This window comes from Pseudopodoces humilis, chromosome 3 (genome assembly GCF_049639895.1).
Source record: "Pseudopodoces humilis isolate 2021_Gansu_Grassland_sample_001 chromosome 3, ASM4963989v1, whole genome shotgun sequence".
Classification (NCBI taxonomy): Eukaryota; Metazoa; Chordata; class Aves; order Passeriformes; family Paridae; genus Pseudopodoces; species Pseudopodoces humilis.
The window spans coordinates 71,360,471-71,379,560 of record NC_142202.1 but is presented as its reverse complement, the minus strand read 5'-3'; the positions used below and the strand labels follow the sequence as shown (position 1 = coordinate 71,379,560).

General features: G+C 40.6%; 1 protein-coding gene across 2 annotated transcripts in view; it reads right to left on the bottom strand.

Annotated features, from left to right (window-relative positions):
• Positions 1-3,725, bottom strand: part of HACE1 (HECT domain and ankyrin repeat containing E3 ubiquitin protein ligase 1) — a 49,127-nt gene extending 45,402 nt beyond the window's left edge. For both annotated transcript variants that reach the window (XM_005518234.2, XM_005518235.2), the window contains exon 1: positions 3,545-3,725. In XM_005518234.2, the coding sequence (XP_005518291.1) occupies positions 3,545-3,620 (76 nt within the window). In that variant the 5' untranslated portion in view covers positions 3,621-3,725. The remainder of the gene's footprint in view (positions 1-3,544) is intronic.
• Positions 3,726-19,090: the final 15,365 nt, after the last annotated feature.

Genomic DNA, 19,090 nt, shown 5'->3' with positions numbered 1-19,090 from the left:
CTGAGAACCCAGGTATATGGTTTCAGGATATGGAAATACAGGACTGTTCTCACAAAATTCTTATTTTCAAAATTTTCCTCATCACCTTCATTGATCCTAAGTTACAAAGCAATCAGAATAGGAAGAATTAAAACAGTCCCAAACAAGCATAGTATCTCATGTCTTTTACATACCATGCCTCTACACAATCACTACTTCCACTAGGTAGGTAAGGTAATATTTACTGAATATTAAATAAAGATTCTCCAGAATTATGAAGTGGAATCCAAGAAAGTGTTATCATGCTGCAACTATGCTATTTGTTGTTATTGCTGTTCTACAGTACTCCAAGATTATTGTTTCTATCAGCTATTTGAAGTTGTGTGTCCCTAGATAACAAAAAAAAGAAGCAACACTAATCTATTATCTTTGAACACTGAACAAAGATAAGTCAAATTCAAATCACATTTCATCAGCTATAAAAATTTTAAAACAAACTTTTAAAAAATCAACATTGCTTATAGCAAACACATGGTGCAAGAGACACAAGCCTCTCAAAACACCAAATGATGACTAAACATTGCAGAGAGTCACCAACCATCACCAAGTTCAAGTCTGAACTCTCTACAAGTTGTTCCTTATGGCAGAGTTCTGTGGGCATCAGATAACTATCTCCAAAACACCCCTAGAATTTGACTCCTGGGGGAAGAACAAGCTGGAAGGGAGGGGACAGAGAGAAAAAGAGACCTAAAATAAAATTAAATAATGCTAAATAAATTTCAATTGTGAAATATATTTGAGCAATTTTTTTAAAATCTATCCATGATTAGCTCCCAGTATACACAAACTAAAAAAAAAAATCTTGAACTTTTGGCAGGAAGATAAAGCTTTCCAAATAAAACAAAAACCTGAACTTAAAACCATCAACTAAATTTAAACATGACACCCTTATATATTTCCACAATCAAGCCCTATACAAGACACGCAAAAAAAGGTGAAAAAACTTTTAAATACCTAACTGAAATGCTTAATATTTATTCCAATTAAATTTAACTACATTGCAAGTATAGTGATCTAGAAAAAGACAGTAGTTAAATACAAGCGTAGCTGGGCCATAACATGCATTTTATGGCACGGTTACAAAACTAAGCCTTTTGCTATTCTATTTACAGAAATTGCATTGTGGACCACATACAGATTTTCCCAGTTTTTCTGTACAGAAGTAACTAAAAGGGTGTGGGACTAAGGAGCTTCTATGCCTGTCTTTGGTGAATATTTTCTCTAGTCATAAAAAAACATCCAGTTGACATGAACTACATCTCAGCAGATAGAGAAAAAGCATTATACAACCTACAGACTTACCAAACTTATTTGCTATTTAACTTGCTTGCATTTCAAATCTTGTGTATAAAGACAAAAAAAAGGCACATCAAACACAGTGTCAGAGCTTTGGGCTGCAAGACCTAGTTTTTAAGCACTGAGCCTTACTAGTAGCATTAAGAATTTGTGTCAAACTCACAAGTGTCCAGAAAACAACTGCTGAAGGATACTTTGAGGGAGTGATTAAAAAAAAAATCCTACTTTCAAGCTCAGAGTACTCACTGGCACTGGACTCGGGTGTTAAGATTTGCTTTAAAAAAAAAAACACTGGAAATTCATCATCTAGAATCCTGCCCTAGCAAGATACACTTGTGACTTTATTTCCTCAGAGATAATGTAGTGAAGCTGGCAGAGATCACAATATTAAAGTGTCAGCACTGGCCACATAATACCCTAACAGCTATGGCACATGGATTGGAAGTTCAATACCTGGATTTATTGCTTTCTTCAGCATAAGTAAATTCAAACATACATCTCCATTTCCTGCGAGAAAACTATGACTCTCACTTTCAGGATGGAGGGGTAAACTATGTATCTTTCAAATTAAATGTCAAATTAAAGTTATTCAAATGCAACAGAAGAGTCAGGGCAGGGGAATCATAATTTAAGAGACCAGACACAGCACACAAGAAGCCACCAAACTACGTACTATCCTAGACCAGTGTGCAATGTTCCAAGCTGATCCTGTCAGTACATGTTTGGAACAACATACTACAAGCCAACCCTGATTCTCAAGAAGAGTTTGGGCAGACCTGCATGAACCTAAGGAACACCAAGGTCAAGAAAGAAGATACCTAACAAGCTAAGACAGACCTAAAGATGGATGGCCATTGAACAGAGATCTTCTTGGAATGCAATTTGAGACTTCAGTGTGTTAAGCTCACTTATGTCCTTACATCAGTCCCACCAATTTGTTTCATGCAATTCCTAGGGAAAGCATAGAATTTGTGTTCCTTCTGCACTACAAGGGGATAGAAGAACTTGTTCCAAAAGTCTCTGGGCTTGAACTTGCACTACCGGGTGACAGAAGTACATGTTCCAAAGACCTCAGAGCTTGAACTTGCACTGCCATTCCACAGACATAACTACCTCTGAAGTGTAAGATAAAAATGCCCAAGATGTGAAGAAAACCGACAAAATTCAGAATCAATTTACCTACTTTAGTACTGGAGTAAATTTAAAGCAGCTCCAACTGACACAGGTTGTGCAAAGCATTATTCATACTGGCATCTTAAATCAGTTAAACTGGTACAATTACATTATTTCTGTAAGTCTAAGGTTAAGTTAGTAGTATTACGACAATTTTCACTGCTGCCATTCATTCAAAGGCTTACAAGCAGCAGCAAAATCTGCCTGAAACTTGCCTGTCAAGTGAAATTTATGGGCAACTGCACTGGAAGACACTGGAATTGTGATAGGTGACAATAAGTGAAGGGTGTAGTAGCAAAGTTCAGGACACCAGGAAGTCCAAACAGAGAAACCAGAATATTACTCCCCCTCCTCCACCACTGGAGATGAAAGCTTTCAGACAGGGAGCCAAAGACTCATAAATAAAAGAAACACTGAAGAAAGCACAGTGACAGCACATGACTCACAAGAACAGAAATTTTGTATATCCGAGTTTTACAGTCAGTTCTCACAAAAACTGGACCTGGCTGGAACACCAAACCACTCGCCATTAGAGCCTGAAGCTCTGCCTTCAAATCCATCCTGATATGGGGGACCAGCTTCTATGTGAAGTGGTTTAGAGACAAAAAAAATTAGGCTGTGACGGGTAACAGTGACTTAAAATACCTTTTCAAACAAAATTCAGCACCACTAAAAAACAAACAAATTAAAGAAAAAAAACTAAAAACCCACAAAGACTTGTCATCACTACTCCGTCAACGGACGAAGGATTTAAAAGCGAATACAGGCGGTGCCCGGCACCCCGGCCACCCACCCGCCCGGGCTCAGGGGCGGCAGCAGCGGGCAGGGATCCCCCGCGCCCCGTGCCGGAGGCGGCGAGGCAGCGGGGGAAGGAAGGGGACGCCGCTGTTGCCGTCAGCACGACAAATAAACAGAGCCTGCCAGCGGCGCAGAGAGGAACCCCGTTTCCATTCTCCCCAGCCGCCTCAACTCATCCCCGCCGGCCCGGGCGCGGAGGCCGCCGGGACCGACCGCTACGGCAGGGCCCCGCTCCTACCGTCCGGCAGCTCCACGGTGCGGGCGCGGCGCAGGGACCTCGTCAGCCGGTTGAGCTGCTCCATGGCTCTCTCCATCCTCGGAGCGCCCAGCCCGGAGCCGCGGACACCGCCGCTACCGCCTGCCCTCAGCCCATCGCGGCGCTGGCGGCGCCGAGGCCGCCCAGGCCGCCACCACCCCGGGAGGCTGCGCGCATGCGCGGGGCGGAGCTGGGGGCGGTGGCGGTCTCCCTCAGTTTGCTTTTTCCCGAAGGAAGGAAAAGGGTAGTGGGGATAAATTTTCAAAGAGCGTAGAAAATGGGTTTTTAAACGTCTGCTTGTTACAAATAAAAATAAAAATTTTGACTTGCCTTTTGAAGCCGCCCCTGCCAGGTGGTCCTGCCCGTGCGGGCTCCTTTCCCCGGAGCCACGGAAGGGAATGGGGCTGCAAACGCACCTGAGCGGGAAAGAATCACAGAATCGACCAGGTTGGAAAAGACCTCTGAAATCATGGAGACCAACCTATGACTGAACACCATGACGTCAACTAGACCATGGCACAAAGTGCCACACCCAGTCTTTTCTTAAACAGCTCCAGGGATGGTGATTCCCTCACCTCCTTGGGCAGCCCATTCCAATGCCTCATCATCCTTTTTGTGAAGAGCTTCTTCCTAATGTCCAGCCTAAACCTCCCCTGGTGCAGCTTAACACTACGTCCTCTTGTTCTGTTGCTAGTTCCCTGGGAGAAGAGACCAGCCCCATTTGGCTACCATCTCCTTTCAGGTGGTTGTAGAGTGATAAAGTCACCCCCGAGCCTCCTTTTCTCCAGGCTAAACACCCCCAGCTCCCTCAGCCACTCCTCACAGGACTTATGCTCCAGACCCTTCACCAGCCTCATCGCCCTTCTAGTGCCAGCACAAAAACTACAGACACTTGGAACTTCGCAAGGAAACAACTACCAGCATGAGCCTGTCAATTAATTTCTTCCTCTGGCATGATAATACATGTTGTCAAGCGTGAAGGAGCATTCAGAGTTGGGTATTTTGGCTTTAATGATGCTTCAGCTGTTGTTGCAATCTTGGCAAACCAGGGGAGTATGGGCTACGTGACAATGCTGTAAAGCATGAATTAAAAAAATTATGTGAAAACTGAATGTAAAGAAATCATACCCCAACAAGATTTTATTAGTGATCAACTTCCAAATGCAAGGAAGTATATGGGACTCCACGGGGATCCATTGTGATCTGGTTTTTGTAATGCTCTCATTGTTTCATTCTGTAAAATGCTCCAATGACTCTGACTTGGAAAAATGAAGAAAAGCTATCTAAGATTTGAAAAAGGTTCAGAAAGGACAGCAAGGACAATCAAGAATCATAGAACTGTGGGACAGTTTAAGTTGGAGTAGGCTGTTAAAGGTCACCCATGCCGACCTCTCTGCAATGAACAGGGACATCTTCAACTAGATCAGGTTGCTCAAAGTGCTGTCCAACCTGACCTTGCATGTTTGCAGGTTTGGGGCATTCACCTCTCTGGGCAATCTGTTCCAGCATTTCATTACTCCCATTGTAAAAATCTTTTTTCTTACATCTAATCTAAATCAACCCTCTTTCAGTTTAAAACCATGACCCCTTGTACTATTGCAAAAGGCCCTGTGAATTGGCTTCCATGTAAGTGACAACTGACTTGGAACTCTGCTATCTGGAAAAGAAACACTGTACAGGACAAAGTAGAAGTGGAAAAATAATGAATGTCATGAAGATACAGTCTGGGGGGGGGGGGGAATAATTAAATTATTACCAATCAGATCAGAGTAGGTTAATGAGAAACAAATGAAATTTTAAAAATACCCCTTCCCCGCACAACTCCCTTCTTCCTCAACTTCATGACTAAATTCTCTACTTTCTCCCCACCAGCAGCATAGGAGGATAGGAAATAAGGGCTGTGGTAAGTTCATCACACACTCTCTATGCCCTTCCTTCTTCCACAAAGGGAGGACATCTCATACTCTTCCTCTGTTCCAGTGTGGAGTCACTCCCACAGAAGTCAATCCTCCACAATCTTCTCCAAGATATATCCCTTCCACAGGCTGCAGTTCTTCATGAACTGCTCCAGCATGAGTCCCTTCCACGGAGTGCAGGCCTTCAGGAACCAGCTGCTCCAGTGTGGGTCCCCACAGGGTCACAACTCCTGCCAGCAAACCTGCTGCAGCACAAGCTCCTCTCTGCATGGGGTCTTAGAGAGCTATTTCCTTTTATTCCAAGTTTCTAGGGGCTGAGGTTAGTGTTTATTCCAATTTCTAAGTGTTCTCACTAGTGTAGAGGATTAATTAAGTGACCACTTGAGGTCCCTTTCCTTTTCTGTGAGAATGATTCCAGATGCACCTAATGTTAGAACTACAATATGTGTGAACAACTGTTCATAGAAATCAAAGAGGAGAAAAGTGAGGAAACTGGAGAATGTATGTTTTTTTCTAAATTAATATGTTTTGAAACCTTCTGTAAGTACAGTAATATTCCTTTGGTGCAACACTGCCACAAGACATATTTGGCGGCATCTTTTAAAAGTACCAAAATAATGGGATGAAACAAAAACATTAGGAGTATGCAATTAGTCATAAAATGTTCTAATTTTGTATGTATTTCACTTTAATTCAGTGCTAAACACAAAATATATTCAGGATGCATCCTCAAAATTTAAAGGATTGATACAACAGTATAAAATCCTTAGTAAATTTTGTTTTAAATGTAGAGTGTTTTAGTGTGATGTGCAATCAGCAGGTAGGAAATGCTAGGACAGTGAAGAGATAATACAAGTTCTTACTCTTACTTAGGCAGCCTTGCTAGATCTCATTGTGGTTTAAATTCTTCTTAGTTCTTCTTGGGACAGAGAGTGGATAAAATCTTGGTGGTTATTATCTTCCATACTGTCACAAACTGCTCAGGAAAGAAAGGAATGAGCATACGTACTAACTGACTCATTTCCATAGCAATAAGGTACACAGTCTCCCAATCCTAAACACAAGGTCTTCCTTGACCTAAATACAGGTTCTTCTACTCTCTGTCTCCTGGGGTCTTTGTTGTGGTTTAGCCACAGCTAGCAACTCAGCCCCTCCCAGCCGCTCATTTACTCCCTCCAAGTGGGACGAGGAAGAGAATCAGAAGGGTAAAAGTGAGAAAACACATGGGTTGAGACAAAGAAAATTTAAAAGGTAAAACAAAATCTGCACACACAAGCAAAGCAAAACAAGGAATTCATTCACCATTTCCCATGGGCAGGCAAGTGTTGAGCCATGCCAAGGAAAGCAGGGCTCCACCGAGCATAGTAGTGACATGGGAAGACAAACACCATCACTCTGAACATCCCTGTTTTCTCTCCCTCCATTTTTGATCCTATTTTGGGTTTCTTGCACAAACACATTCTACTTGCCAAGACATTCCCAAACAGATAGGACATATGGATGGGCATTTGCAGCTTTCTAGCCATATTCTTTCCACTACAGCCTGAAGTTTACAATGTTCAATAACTGCTTTAATTGATGACTGTATAAAACTTCAAGGAAGGAAAAGCCAGTAGAGGCCAGAAAGCAATCCAGGTAGGGGTGATACGATCTCAGTGGTCAGTGTCAATGGTCACAACACAGCCTCTCTTTCAGAGGTTGATTTAATTCCAGACCCACCCAGATGGTTTGAGGGCTGCAGATACGGCTAACGTTTCTCGTTTTAGTAGACTGCTTTGTATTAGACTTCATCATTCCAAAAAAGTCTCAGCTTGAATCTATGAGCTTTTACTATGTTCTAGGAAATTTCTACTTAACAGTGTGCTTTTCCAGTGGTATTGCAGCTGTCTATGCCTATATTGACTGCTGTGGAGAATTAGGCATTTTTGCATGGTAATTATTTCTGTCTAGTTTAGAAATGGGTATTGCAGTAGAATTTGATACCTTCAGAGGTGTTTAGACACCTGTAGTAAGACTAAGTCTTAAATGGAGACCTTTTAAATAAATAAAATTAGCTGAAAATAGTAAAATTAGCTTAATTTGTTTACACTATGGCATAGCCATAGTTCCAAATTGTATTATTTTTCTTGATATCAAGGAAAAAATTGACATCTCAAGGAAAGATTAAGGTTCCCAACTTACCACCTAAGCTTTAAGTCATTTGCTCACTGAATGCAGTCAGCAGAGTTCCCTTAAATAATGAGATAAGGGGACCTCAATGTATCTGTCCCTTGCACTTACATATCTGAAGATGTCATGTTCAACTGCCTACAAGGAATTGGTCAAACTTGTTTTTCACAGTGAATTAAATCAAACCAGTTATCAGCCCTATGAAAGAAACACTGTCCTTGACTCGTACAGGAATGCTCGTTGCTGTGAGCAGTATCAGGAGGATGAGAGGTAGACTGTTTCTTTTCAAAAAAGATAATACCATCCTTAACAGTCAAAACTCTGGTGCTTGTGGAATTTATTTTTTTACAAGAAAAGTTTTCTTCAGAGACAAAAATTATTTTGCTTTCAGGATTGGGAGGAATGCAGATTGTTGTCAGAAAAGGAATGCAGTACTATGTAAAACTAAAAACATTCAGTTCTTTCACTCTGTTATTTCCTCTGTACATTCTTCACAAAGACATACAAAATTAGAAGAACTTTAAGCTAGTTAGCCTACAGCATAGAAGTGAGGAATTGATATTGATTTTTCCATGTTTAAATGCCAAGAGAAATTTGTGGCATAAAGACTTAGTAAACTTTGTATCTCAGGTTTTTTCACACCTTTTCTGTCATTGGATTCCTAGTTATTAATGAAGAGCCTTCTCTGGACACTGCTGAGCCCAAGCATCCAATCCTATACTGGACCTTTGGTCATCACCAAACACCAGAATATAGGAACAAATTCAATATGTGGGAAAGTGCATTTCATCTATAGTTTGCTGTCTCCTTTAACCAAAAAAATAAAAGGGTTTCTGGTCAAATTCATTTCAACATGCCCTATTAATTTACAGGAAAATTATGAGACAAGACCACTTTCAAAAAATATAAATCTCTGCAGAAAGGAAAAATATAGATTAGATAAAAGAGCATAACTTTTTATTTTGCCTGCAAAGAACTATAGAATCATTGAGTCCAACCATTAACCCAGCACTGCCATGTCCAGCATTAAACCATATCCCTAAGTACCAGTACTGCACAACTTTTAGATACCTCCAGGGATGGTGACTCAACCACTTCCTTGGGCAGCATATTCCAGTGACTGACAACCCTTTTGGTGAAGAAATTTCTCCTAATATCCCATCCAAAGCTCCTCTGATTGATCTTGAATCTGTTTGCTCTTATCCTATCTCTTATTATTTGGGAGGTGAGACCAGCCCCTGCTTGACCTAATCCTTTCAGGTAGTTGCAGAGAGCAATAAGGTCCCATGAAGCCTCCTTTCCCCCAGGCTAAACAACCCAGGTCCTTAAGCCATTCCTTATAAAACTGTACTCCAGACCCTTAACCCACTCTGTTGCCACTCTCTGGACTTGTTCCAGCACCTGAATTTCTTTCTTGTAGTCAGGGGCCCAAAACTGAACACAGGATTCAAGGTGCAGCCTCACCATTGCTGAGTACAACAGTATGATCATTGCCCTGGTTCTGCTAGCCACACTTTCTGATACAAACCAAGATAGCATGGTAGTCCATGTTTCATCAAGGAATTAACTAAAAATCTGAAAAGAGTATGATAATTTTATGGGCTACTCCAGATAGACAGGCATGAGCCTATGTTTTTCCCCCTGCAATTCCACTTGCCTTGGTTCCATTCCCTAGCAGTGAACTCTAAATGCAATCTGAGCTCTTCCTGGAAGCAGTTCTGGCAGCAGAGATTTTCTCCTCCACTGCATTGCAGTATTAGGAGCCAGCACATCTTTGGAGTGTGGCTTGGAGCCATTTTTCCCAACAGCCATGTTCTCCTTGTGGGCTGACTCAGCTTCTTCTGGACATGCCAGCAGACTAAGATTGAAAACTGTCAGCATGTACTGTGCTGGGACTTGCCTGCAATGAAGATGAAGCTATATAACTGAGAACCTTTGCAGAATTGTAATAGAGTAGTAGAGATAGAGATCAACTTAATTCACAGATACCTTCAACTACCTTCCTCCTCCCCATGTTACCATCAAAAAACATAAGATATTCACAGGCAACATATGCATGGTGCTTTCCTTCTGCTCTTGGGGGAAGCTTGTCTTCATAGAATCAAATTGTGTTTTGGATTAGATGAAACCATAAAGGTCATGTAGCTCCAACACCCTGCCATGGGCAGGGACACCTTCCACTAGACCAAGGTTCTTCGAGCCCCATCCAGCCTGATCTTGAACACCTCCAGGGATGGGACATACACAACACCTCTGGGCAGCCTGTTCCAGTGCCTCACCACCCTCACAGTAAAGACTTTTTTCCTATATCTGTTCTAAACCTGCCCTCTTTCAGCTTGAGGCCATTCTCCCTTGCCCTATCACAACACGCCCTCGTGAAAAGTCCCTCTCCAGACTTCTTGCAAGCACCCTTTATGTGCTGCAAGGCCACAGAAGATCTCCCTTGAGCCTTCTCCAGGACAAACAGCCCCAACTCTCTCAGCCTATTTTCATAGGAGAGATGTTCCAGACCCATGATCCATTCAGTTATCCCATAAATGATCCATTCTTACTGCTGGATGTATACTCTTTAGGACTGAGGAAATTGGATCAAGGCACTGCAGTCAGAGAATTGTGCATAATCCCAATGAAAACAATAATAGAGGATCTATATATATCTCTGAGAATTCCAGTGCTAATACAGCTGCATGTCTGTCCTATACCCTAATTCATGCTGCTATGTTTTAGTATATCTGGACATGTAAAATGCTACCACAGTGAAACTTCTAGCAAAAATTTTCATCATTGGATAGATAAGGTTTATACATGTATACATGAATCCTTGTTTTTTCTGAGATTTTTTTGATTCCAAAATTTACGTTTCACCTTGTTATCATTAGTATTGAGGGTAAGAAAATGTAGCTTTAAACTGTTTCACTTTTATGTGTTAATTGTACTGGAAATCAATTTTTAATTTGCATATCTATCTTAAAAAAAATCAATGAAACCCCACTTTTTTGGTCAATGGGGTTAAAAGTCAATAATAGTAATATGGATTATCACTACACTTATTTCTACTGTCAAAAAAAAATGTGAACTTGGCTGAATATAGATTTGATTTCTAATCCTCATTTTTTATGCTATAGATGCCAAAGCAATATTAATAGAGGCTAAATGAATTATTAATATTTAAAAATATATTTTATATTTTATTATTATCACAACAATAATAAATTATAATAATGATTATTAAAAAACTCACAAAATAAGATCTATTATTTCTATGCCTTCTCTTATTTTTGAGTAATATGGTCCTATGTAAAAAGATGCTGACTTTATAATCACTTAATGGGATTTCTTGAAGTAATTTTAATATATTATTTTAATGGACAAACTTAGTTCCCTAGATAACATTGAAAACTATGTTCTAGAAAAGTACAAACTATGTATCCCTTGACTGGGTTTCTTTTCATTTTAGGATGAAGACATTTAATCAAGGAAGGAAAATTTCTCAGAGAGGACCCTGAAAGTACCACAGTTGCTTTGATTCTGCCAACTGACAGGTCAGCAGCTATGGCTCAGGACATCACAAAAACTCCCCACCACTTTTTCCGGTTTTATTTTCTCTGCCTTGTTGAACTATCTTGCCTTTTATTTCTTTGCTGCTTTGCTATGTGAACTATACTAAATCCTGGTTTCTCTTTCTGAGATTATGGCACTGCTGGAAAAGAGGTATAATTTTTTTTTAAATAAGTTTTAAAATGTTATTGTCTATTTTTATGACCCACATGATTTACACTGACTGTCAAAATTTCTAAACTAAAGGACCATCAATTACAGCTTGTGCAGCATCCATTTCTATTCTCTGTGGAGCAGTTAGTGCTACTTGACGCCTACCTACATTTCCTTAAAGCTGGGTTGCTGAAATTTCTCAAAAATAATATGTCCAGGCTTGAAGATATATTTTTAAACTTTCTCTTCATCTAATTCACCCAGGCTCCTGGTCTGAAGCAGGTCCTACCAGTTCTATTTCTGCAATATTTGTGCTACATTTCTCTTACATTAATTTTTCAAAAGGAAGCTTTAATGTGCCTCAAAACAAATCCAGAGTGCTCAAGGATAAGAGTGAAGATACTTTGAACTATTTTCATAATGTCATAGCCCTTAAGTTTGCATTGTCTTTACTGGAGCTTGAAAAGCTTATGACTATGTCTCATATTTAAAAATATCACTCTTCTTTTAGTAAAATCCATTTTCTGCACAAAGTGTTTTTAAGAAAAAAAAATACCAAAGAGCAAGTAAGATATAAACATAAGGGGCTTTTTTTTCTGTTAATCATTATGCTTCTCTCAGTATTAGCCTAGGTGGAATCAGGGAAGAGCCAAGTATTTATACACCTGCTTGGCCAAGAAGAAATCAATAACTATTCTGTTCTTGTCTCTCTAACACTGGTGATGTTCTTGCAAGATTATTTCTGGCTGTCATGTTTTTCCTACCACTTCTCTGGTTAGTTGTGTTTGCACCTTTATTCTGTGCAGCAGGAGCTCCCTACAGATTTTAGGGAAGTTTTTTCTCTAGATAATGATGACCATTTCTTTATATTCTCTCATGTTTCTAGAACAAGCATGTTTACAATTCTGCAACAATAAACATGACTTAAGGTCCTGTAACTCATCATCACTACACCCAAGCAGAGATCAGAAAAAGGAAACCTGCAAGGTGAAAAATGCTGAAATACTATGTTACAACCTGAACAACAACCTAAAAATGTTGAATGAACAGTGGAACCATTATTTTGTTCCATTTGCTGCAAATTTTGAGTTTATGATATACTGAGGTTTTCACTAGCTCTCCCTGTTTCAGGTCCTTGTTAACTCTGTAAAAATTGCATTCAGGCTGACACTATTTGCTGTCATTCTAGAGCTGATTCTGTTTTGAAGGACAAGCAAAATCTATTAATTTGGTCCTAATCAACTCATTTTCACCTTGGGAGTACATTGAAACTCGGCTATTTTTAGTTGTTGGGAGACAAGGAAGCATTCTGTGAGTCAGAAAAGTTCAAAGGAAGGCAATCTCTTTTCTTTTCTCAAGCAAATAAATAAATTAATTAGTTACATACACAGTTACATACATTTTATCACTTGATAAAATAACTGAAGGTATTTGTTCTGCTGTTTCTTTGTTACTTGCTACTGATGCTATACAGGTGGACCACCCTTGATATCTCAGGCCTCACGTAAAGCATTCCTGCAGACATTGTTGATGCCTATGAACAAGCTAATCGAGTACCAATAGAAGATTGCAGAGTTTCAAATAAACATCCCAATTACTTTGTAGCTTTGTATCAACACATTGCCAGTTGCAAGCATCTGTCTAAAAAAGAAACTTCCACCTTAAAATTTAGAAGAATGCGAATATAGAGCCTCTTAACACAATCCTTGAGATTAAAAAAATAATGTGGAAATTTCTGTAGTCTTTGGACTGGCAAAAATTGTGTTCTCTGAAATGGATCCTATTTTGCAGAGATAGGAGGTGCATCGTTTTACCCTCGCAGCACACTAAAATACATGATGAAACCTTGGGGAGCACAGCTGAGTCCCAGTAACTGTCTTGATTCAATGCATGCAAAAGGCAGATCTCACTATACACATTCTGCTAGACATGGTAACTTTAAGCTCACAAAAGACAACATCATTAAAGAGAATTTCAAACCAAAGGAGACTCCCTTGTTACTCTAGCCAACACCTAGAAGTTTGCTTGGTGTTCTAGGATAAGATTACTAACAGTTTTAAAAATATTCAAGATAATAAATATTATTATGTAAACAGAGACACAATTAAAGAGGCTGTTATTGCAGCAGTAAGAATGCTTTTGTGCATTAACAATTCAACACCATAAAGCTCTGCGGAGCAAATAAAAAAGAGAATTAAATTTTTATACAGCATTAATTCTTTTCTCAGCTCCCTGGTGGGGTTGCTGAATAATTTTCAGAATCGTGTGTCTAATACAACCTCAGTAACACAGAGAGGATTTACAACAGCTGGTTAAACCAAGGGATAAATTCGGTCTTTCCCAAGAAGTTCGGACAGAAGGCGTCATATGAAAAACAACCACAAGATGTCAGTCTTAATGAATTACAGTAAATTATTCTGATTGGCTCCTTTCTGATAACTAACTAGGCAGGGGAAAACTATTGATCATGTTGAAATATTTGCGGGGAAAGTGATCTAGGAATAATATTGCTAGCCCTAAACATATTAATGAAAATGAACGATCAGATCCAAATATAGCTCCTGTGCATATTTGTTTCTAGAAGATTTAACCCTTCTGCTAGGGACTCAATGGAAGGACATAGCAGGGGTTTGTCCCTCCCCACTTGTCCTTTTCCACACATTTTCTCCATCAGAGATGGAATATAAGACTCTATAGACTTTGGGCTTTTTTTCTGTAAAGCTATTTTTATTTTTCTAATAGTCTTAAACATATTCTAATCCTACAGGTCTGAATGTTTGTAAGATAATAAATCCACTTTCTATTTCCAGTCCAGGTTTAGAGACATCCAAGTGACAGGTATTGATCATTGTTCCTGGAATACTTAACAATCTGTTCCCTCATAATTCACCATTTGAGCCCTGAAAAAGGAGCTGTGCTCTACATTGCTTTTTTTTGAGGGACTCTATATTTACCTCTTGCTACTCACACCAGCACTGGTCTTGCATTTGCTACCTGTTTGCTCACCAGGTTTACCATTACCTACTAGCAGCAGTCACAACCTCCTGTTCTTGTTTCTGCTGGTTGTTCATACTGTGCTGCTCTGCTCTGATCTCCAGCAAAACTGCTGTTTGCTTCTGTGACTCTGCTCAACCCTTTATTTCTGCAGTCCATGCAATCTTTCAGTTGTTTAAAAGTTTAAGTGATATCCAGGATCTGTAAAGAGACCTTGTAAAAAAAAGGCAATATTCCAGTAGGGTCTTTCCCAGATTCTGAAAAAACAGACAAAACACCAAAATATGCTTTGACCCAGATTTGCTTTCTCTTCCTTTACTATGAGATCCAATGACAAGCTACAGCATTTGCTTCCTCAGCAATCACAAATAGGTTACCCATAACACAATTAAACCCCCTTTACAAATCATCTTGTAGCTGAAATATCCCAAGGTGCCACAACACTTACCAGGAAATCAAACTCTGAATCTTTGGTTCCTCCACTGGCTCGCTGCAGACGGGCCATCTTATGGGATCCCCACAGAGGCTGTCAGCCTCCCCTGCACCTCACACCTCCAGCCTTACAAACCACTTAACTGAAGTTGACCGACTCCTGGCATTCAGCTATTAACTGAAAGCAATTTTACTAAAGTTACTTTATTAAAATTTAATTCACCTTTTGTATCTTCAGGTTTCATAATGCACTGTTCGATGGTCACAAGCGTCCCTGGGGGCATTTTCTTTGCTTTCCAATGAGAGCAGGCATCCTAATATGCAGCTTTAAGGTGCCGTGGGGCTTGGCTCTGGTTTTCTCTGTAGTAAGAAAATGACAAAGAGCAGAGACACCACTCTGCAACTGCCTAATACTAATCCCAAAACAGGACACACAAAATGCACTCATATACAGGGCAGGAAGGGAGATGATGGAGCCTCCAGTAGTCTGAACCTGCATTCCGTGGCTGAAAGACTCCTGCCATCTGGGGCAAGCATGGCTGCAAACGTAGGTTATTGATGACTCGTGTTCTGCTGAGATCTGTTCTGAGATTTTTAAAATGAATGGGCTATAGTAGGATGTTTCAAAATTTAGGAGGGAAAATGTTTGGGGATGTTAAAGGTTTTTCCTTATGCATAATTTATTATAACAGTATCCTTTACTTATAATAATCCTTCGCAAATATTAAAAGTAAGAAGGTAAAGGATGAAAACCTGTTTTTTTTTTCTTGTTTCTCTCAACTTCTGTCTGTAATTTGCCTGGAATCTTGTTTGGTTTTTGGTACATAATCGGATCATTACTGTGTACTTTCTGTTCTGGAAAGCAACTAGACATATTGGCCACTAACACAGTCACAAGGGATGCAGAATCATAGACTCAGGAGATAACTTGCATTGATTTAGTGCTCATCAATTATTTTATAATGAGTACCACTGGAGCGATGCAAAATGTCAACATGACAATGAAATTCCAGAACTTATCTAAAAATATATCCAACATAGATAATTTCTGCAGAAAGTCCAATGCTTCCAACAGAAAATAATCAATTTTCAGATCAGTCAGATAACAATATTTATATTTTTTCAACACCTATAAACACAATCTATTAGAATTTTCCATTTAAAGATCTTGTTCAAGTCACAAGACTAAGTAGTGTAGCACCCCAGCTCTTACACTAGAAGCTCATGAAGCACTTGGTTTCATAGGTATCCTTATATTAGTCAGTACAACCCAAGCTCAAGTTTCATTGAAGACAGCTAATAGAGTTACTGTATTCCATTAAAAGAGTTTTCTTTCCTTGCCTGATGCTTAATCGCTTCTTAAATGTTATCCTCTTGTTCTCAGTATGTGCTTTTCTAGTTTTACAGTTTTAAGACAAAGTTATTGTGCTGGTTCCAACTGGGGCAGAGTTAATTTTTTTCACTGTGGCTCTTATGGGGCTGTGTTTTGGATTTGTGCTAAACACAGAACAATACAGAAATGTTCCTGTAATTGCTGAGCAGGGCTTGCACAGAGCCAAGACATTTTCTGCTTTCCATACTGCCACGCTAGAAAGGAAGTTGGGGATGCATGGGAGACTGGGAGGAGACACAGCCAGGACAGGTGACCCAAAGGCAGACCATACTGACATCATGCTTAGTATACTAAAGTGGAAGGAAGAAGGAGGAAGGGGAAATTTGAAGTGATGGCATTTGTCTTCCCAAGTCACTGTTAGGTGAGATGGGGCCCTGTTCTTCTGGAAATGGCTGAACATACCTGCCCATGGGAAGCAGTAAATTAGTTCTTTGTTTTTCTTTGCTTGTGTGCTTGCCTTTTGCTTTCCCTATTAAATTTTCTTTATCTCAACCCATGAGTTCTCTGGCTTTCACCCTTCAATTTCTCTCCCTGATCTCTCTGGTGGGGGAGTGAGCAAGTGCCTGTGTGGGGCTTGATTGCTGGCTGGGGTTAAACCATGTCTGTCATGCAAATCATTTTGGCACCCAATGCGGGGTTCAAAGAGTTTGAGATAATGATAGATTTGATTTGGATGTGGCAGACTGAATTTACATCTGATAGCGCTGTTTAGCAGTAATGGGCAGTCTTCTTTGCTTCCATGGGGCTTGTCTGCTTGACTGTATTGTGCTCATTATTGGCTGCTTTTCATTTGTGCTGCTGCTGTACTGCTTATCACCTCACTCTGTTGTGCCTGGGAACATTTTGATAACAGCCATGGCGATGCGCCTGGGCTGGCGGGTGGCCAGGCATTGCTGCTGTGTTCTGTGCTGCTGTACTGGGCAGGCTAGAACTCCAGTGTGAACTTGAGTTGAAGGGTCTGTGATGGGTGAGTGAGTCCGCAAGAGAGCGGGGATACACAAGTAGTCCATGGAGGACCCCATGCTGGAGCAGGTGGATGGATGCCTGTAGGAGGATGTGACGAGACCCTGTGAGAAGCCCATGCTGTAGCAGGTTTGCTGGTGGGACTTGTGACCCCACCGAGGACCAGGGGTTGAGATTGTAATGTGATGTGCCTTTAAACTATTGTAAACTATGATTTGAGCTGTGTGTTTCAGGAATTACTGTAACTGGAACCACCCAACCTAAGCCCTACAAGGGAAGAAGGAGGAGAAGCCTTACAAGGAGAAGCCTTACAAGAGGCAGTTGCAGTGCAGCAGTGACCTGACCTGAGTTGGCTTTGGTGCCCACTAACTCCCCACATACACCACCTCTCCTATCCTGAGTGACCATAACAGATGGAGCCCAAAGTCATGGACTACATAAATTCAACAGATGTTTTGTGGACATTGTGTGGACAGGGGTAGTCCATAGGCTAAGGGAACAATATCTTTATGTTATATAAAAGACTCAGAAGGGGAGTGGTGGTTAATGAGGTTGTATTGAATAGTGTGGGACTTGAGCATGATGTAAATGGTATGGAATATGCTGGTTTCAGCACCAGTAGAGTTAAATTTCTTCATAGTGGCTGGTATGGGGCTGTGTTTTGGATTTCTGCTGAACACAGGTTTATAATATAGATGTTTTTGTTATTGCTGGGCATGGTTTGAATAGAACCAAGGCCTTTTCTGCTTTTCATGCTGCCACACTGGAAAGGAAGTTGTGGGGTGTATTGAAGACTGGGAGCAGACACAGCCAGGACAGGTGACCATAGCTGACCAAAGGGATATTCCAGACCCTATGACATCATGATCAATACATAAAGTGTAAGGAAGAAAGGGGAAGTGAGGGAGGACGTTTGGCATGGTGGCATTTTTATATTCGTAAGTCACCGTTACACATGATGGGGCCTTGTTCTTCTGGAAATCTGCCTGCCCATGAGTAGCAATTAATTAGTTCCTTGCTTTTCTTCGTATGCTTGGCTTTTGCTTTCCCTATTAAACTGTCTTCATCTCAACCCACGAGTTCTCTGGCTTTCACCCTTCCAATTCTCTTCCCAGTCACACAGGTGGGGGAGTGAGCAAGCGGCTGCGTGAGGCTTGATTGCTGACTGGGGTTACACCACGACAGTCATAGATTGATGTTTCTTTCAACATCAGTTTTAACCATTGACAGTGATGATGATAGATGATATATACCTTTCCCCATGGAAAGACACAAATTCACAATGCATTTCCTGCCCTGCATTCCTAAGATTGCCCATCACATCCCCTATCATCTATTCTGCCACTTTTATTTTAAAAACTTGCCCACCCATAACCACTACCGTCATCCACCTACTCTGCGTCAGCTTCAACTATCTCTTGGGACCTCCCAAACACACACACGCAGGAAACAAACCAACGCAGACCTGATGAGTATTACCAATCTTCTGTCTCATTTTTCTCATTGCAGTAGAGCATTTTCCAGAGGGCAGGATGGGGCTAGGGAGCATGCCTGAAGAGCCAGAAAAGCAAATGGGAATGTTGTATACGTTAAGATAAGGTGTCTTTTTAAAATCTTGTGGCAAGGGTACGGAAGGATAGGATTGAGGGTGTTATCCTGGGTTTAGCTTCCAAAAAAAATATTAAAAAGATGATTTTCCAGATTTCTTTTTTGTGCGTGTGTTTTCCTGTACTCCATGAAACTCGTATTTGGATTTTGAAATTTTCATACGTCTCAGCATCTTTGCTGCTCACCTTTTTTCCTCCTGAATTTGGACATATGGCAAGGTTCCTGTGCAACAAGGGACCTGCTGAGGGGCAAAACTATAGCTGAGGAGTCTGTTTTACAGCACGTACCTCTGGGTGCTCCTGAACCTTGTGGCCTCCCATGTCCTCCCTGCTGCATGGAACT